This window comes from Plectropomus leopardus, unplaced genomic scaffold (genome assembly GCF_008729295.1).
Source record: "Plectropomus leopardus isolate mb unplaced genomic scaffold, YSFRI_Pleo_2.0 unplaced_scaffold23968, whole genome shotgun sequence".
Taxonomy (NCBI): Eukaryota; Metazoa; Chordata; class Actinopteri; order Perciformes; family Serranidae; genus Plectropomus; species Plectropomus leopardus.
This window is the reverse complement of record NW_024626011.1, coordinates 1-2,531: the sequence shown is the minus strand read 5'-3', so window position 1 is coordinate 2,531 and position 2,531 is coordinate 1. Positions and strand designations below refer to the sequence as shown.

General features: G+C 46.4%; 1 protein-coding gene across 1 annotated transcript; it reads left to right on the top strand.

Annotated features, from left to right (window-relative positions):
• Positions 1 to 289: 289 nt before the first annotated feature.
• LOC121966315 (nucleus accumbens-associated protein 2-like) lies at positions 290 to 2,287 on the top strand (the record flags this gene model as incomplete). The annotated part of the gene is made up of 4 exons (XM_042516419.1): positions 290 to 343; positions 572 to 831; positions 1,822 to 1,998; positions 2,182 to 2,287. Coding segments are annotated over 4 exons (597 nt in total), but the record flags the coding sequence as incomplete, so codon positions are not given.
• Between the last annotated feature and the right edge of the window lie 244 nt (positions 2,288 to 2,531).

Below are 2,531 nucleotides of genomic sequence, written 5' to 3'. Positions count from 1 at the left end.
TCTTTTTGGGATAGAACCGAAGGGTGTCCAGATTCTTTTTGGGATAGAGCAGTAGGGTGTCCTGGTTCTTGCAGGGAGAGAGGGGTAGGGGATCCTGATTCTTTTTGCGATAGAGGGGTAGGGTGTGCTGGTTCTTGTTGGGATAGAGGGGTAGGGCACTCTGATTCTTTTGGGATAGAAAGGTAAACCATTTATGACTGTAACAACCTGATCACACCTCAGGGTCTTGAAAGGTTGTCCCCATTTCGCAGTGGAAGATTTAAACCTCTACCTCTGTGACTCTGTGCAGAGGGGCAAAGGAGATCTTGAAACTGAGGGCTGAAAATAAGATCAGAGCGTCCAGGTGTGATTGAACAGCACCTCATATTAAGTTATTTCAGCCATACCCCTGCGTTTTGACTGAACATAATCTGAACTCTCCCTCACTCTGGTCCTGAGTCTGGCCTCTGTAATTATCCTAACTTTTTCTTGTAGTATGATAAACAATTTTTCTATCACAAGAAGACCCGTGAACACTGGACATCACCTGCCTCCTCCTGGTCTTACTTGTCCTTGTTGTTCTTGTCCACAGAGGGGATGTTTCTGGTGACCTCCAGTCCTCCAGGAGTAGTGCTCTGTGTTACCTGGGCGCAGGTGGAGGTTTGGTTCCGGGGCTGCAGTCCTACCTGCTTGCAAATGGTGGCCGCTCCAGTCCAGGAGGGTCCAGCCTTCCCACGGACTCCCCTCCCTCTCACCCTCCAACCGAGGAGGAGATGGAGGAGGATTACTACGGGAGCACCACTCACTCTGGACTCTACCAACACATCTACGGGCATCCTGGAAACCCCTACAGTAAGCTACATCATGGTTCAAACCCGTCTGACTGTCAAATTAAGTCAATTTTATTTATGAAGCGCATTATCATAAATCACAATTAATGATAATGATTATTTATGACATCCCTCTGTCCTTAGACTCTCACATCGACTAAGGAAAAACTCCCCTCCAAAAAAGCTCAGTCACTCTCCATCCTCTTCCAGGATGGGCAGATGTGCAATGTCATAAATACCAATTAAATTACAGTAATGACATAAAGGAGAGACTAATAATAATGGCAATAGAAGTTGGCGTTGAGCAGGATCACAGCATCAGCACAGCCAAGACCCACGACACAGGCACAGCCTCAGACAGGACCACAGCACAACCATGACCACGATCCACGCTGAGCCAGAGGCAGGATCACAGCATCAGCACAACTATGACCACATAATGCTCCCAATGTGAAAATATATCAATCACAAAACAGGACAGGTTCATCAACTCACAGAAGGTTTAAAGAATAAACTCAGACCACACGTCAGCACCTGCACCCATTTAGCACTTTTTTAGCCAATATTTGCAGGAGCTGTGAAACCAGAAGAACGAAACTTTACCTCCTAGATAATAATTTTTCTATCAATTAATCAACCCATGATACTTTTAATTTGTGAAGAAAACTTTGTTCCTCCCTCATGCCTCAACGGTGAACAAATACCTCAAAAAACAGACAGTGAAAAATAAAACGTTTTCTTACCCAATCCAATATAACACATCACAGGATATCTATGTATGGGGTGTCAATGTATATCCGCCATTGCTGTCACTTCTGGCTCCAAAATCCAAAATGGTGAATTCAGTGCATTAAAACAGGAGCCAGTGATCACTGTATCACAATCACTGTAGTTATGCTGATTTCTTTCATACAGCGTGTGGTTTCAGCGCTCCACAGGTAGACTTTGTTTCATATTTTTGTCATTATGCTTCTTGGTTATACAACACCCCTCCTCTCTGTCATTGGTCCAGTCCAAGAGAAGATGGAGATGCTGTCCCTCCCATTGGCCAATGAGCGTCGGCCCTGTGTGCTGGTTGGTCGGGACAACATGGCCCTCCCTGCCAGTCTGATCAGTCAGATCGGGTATCGCTGCCACCCATCGCTCTACACTGAGGGCGACCCGGGAGAGAAGGTGGAGCTGGTGGCAGGTAAGACCAAAGCACACCTGTGCAGCTGTCCAGTACTCCAATAAAAACATGGAACATCAATAATAAAGCAGTGATTTTGCACACAGCCCCTGTCTGTTGTCATGGTAACAGGATTGTTAGGAAGGTCATTCAAACACAAAGCTGTCTGGAGGAGCTGATGTTAGTGTGTGTGTGCTTGTTCAGGTTCAGGTGTGTTCATGACTCGAGGTCAGCTGATGAACTGTCACCTGTGTGCCGGAGTCAAACACAAGGTGCTGCTCAGGAGACTGCTGGCCACGTTCTTCGACAGGTGAGCCGCAGCAAAGTCAGAGAGACAGAGTCAGCAGCAAAAACTCAGCTCAGTAGTCCACCATTGTTGTTATTGTTGTCCTCCTGCTCACCACGGCTGTTTGTCTGAAACGTAACGCTTGAAATGCAGCCGTGACGTCACCATTTTCACAGGAAACACATCGCCAGATTACATGGTGACAGAAGGGGTGGCGTTTTCAACAATGTACACTCTGCAAACCGTTTCTTGCAAGAAATGATTTCTG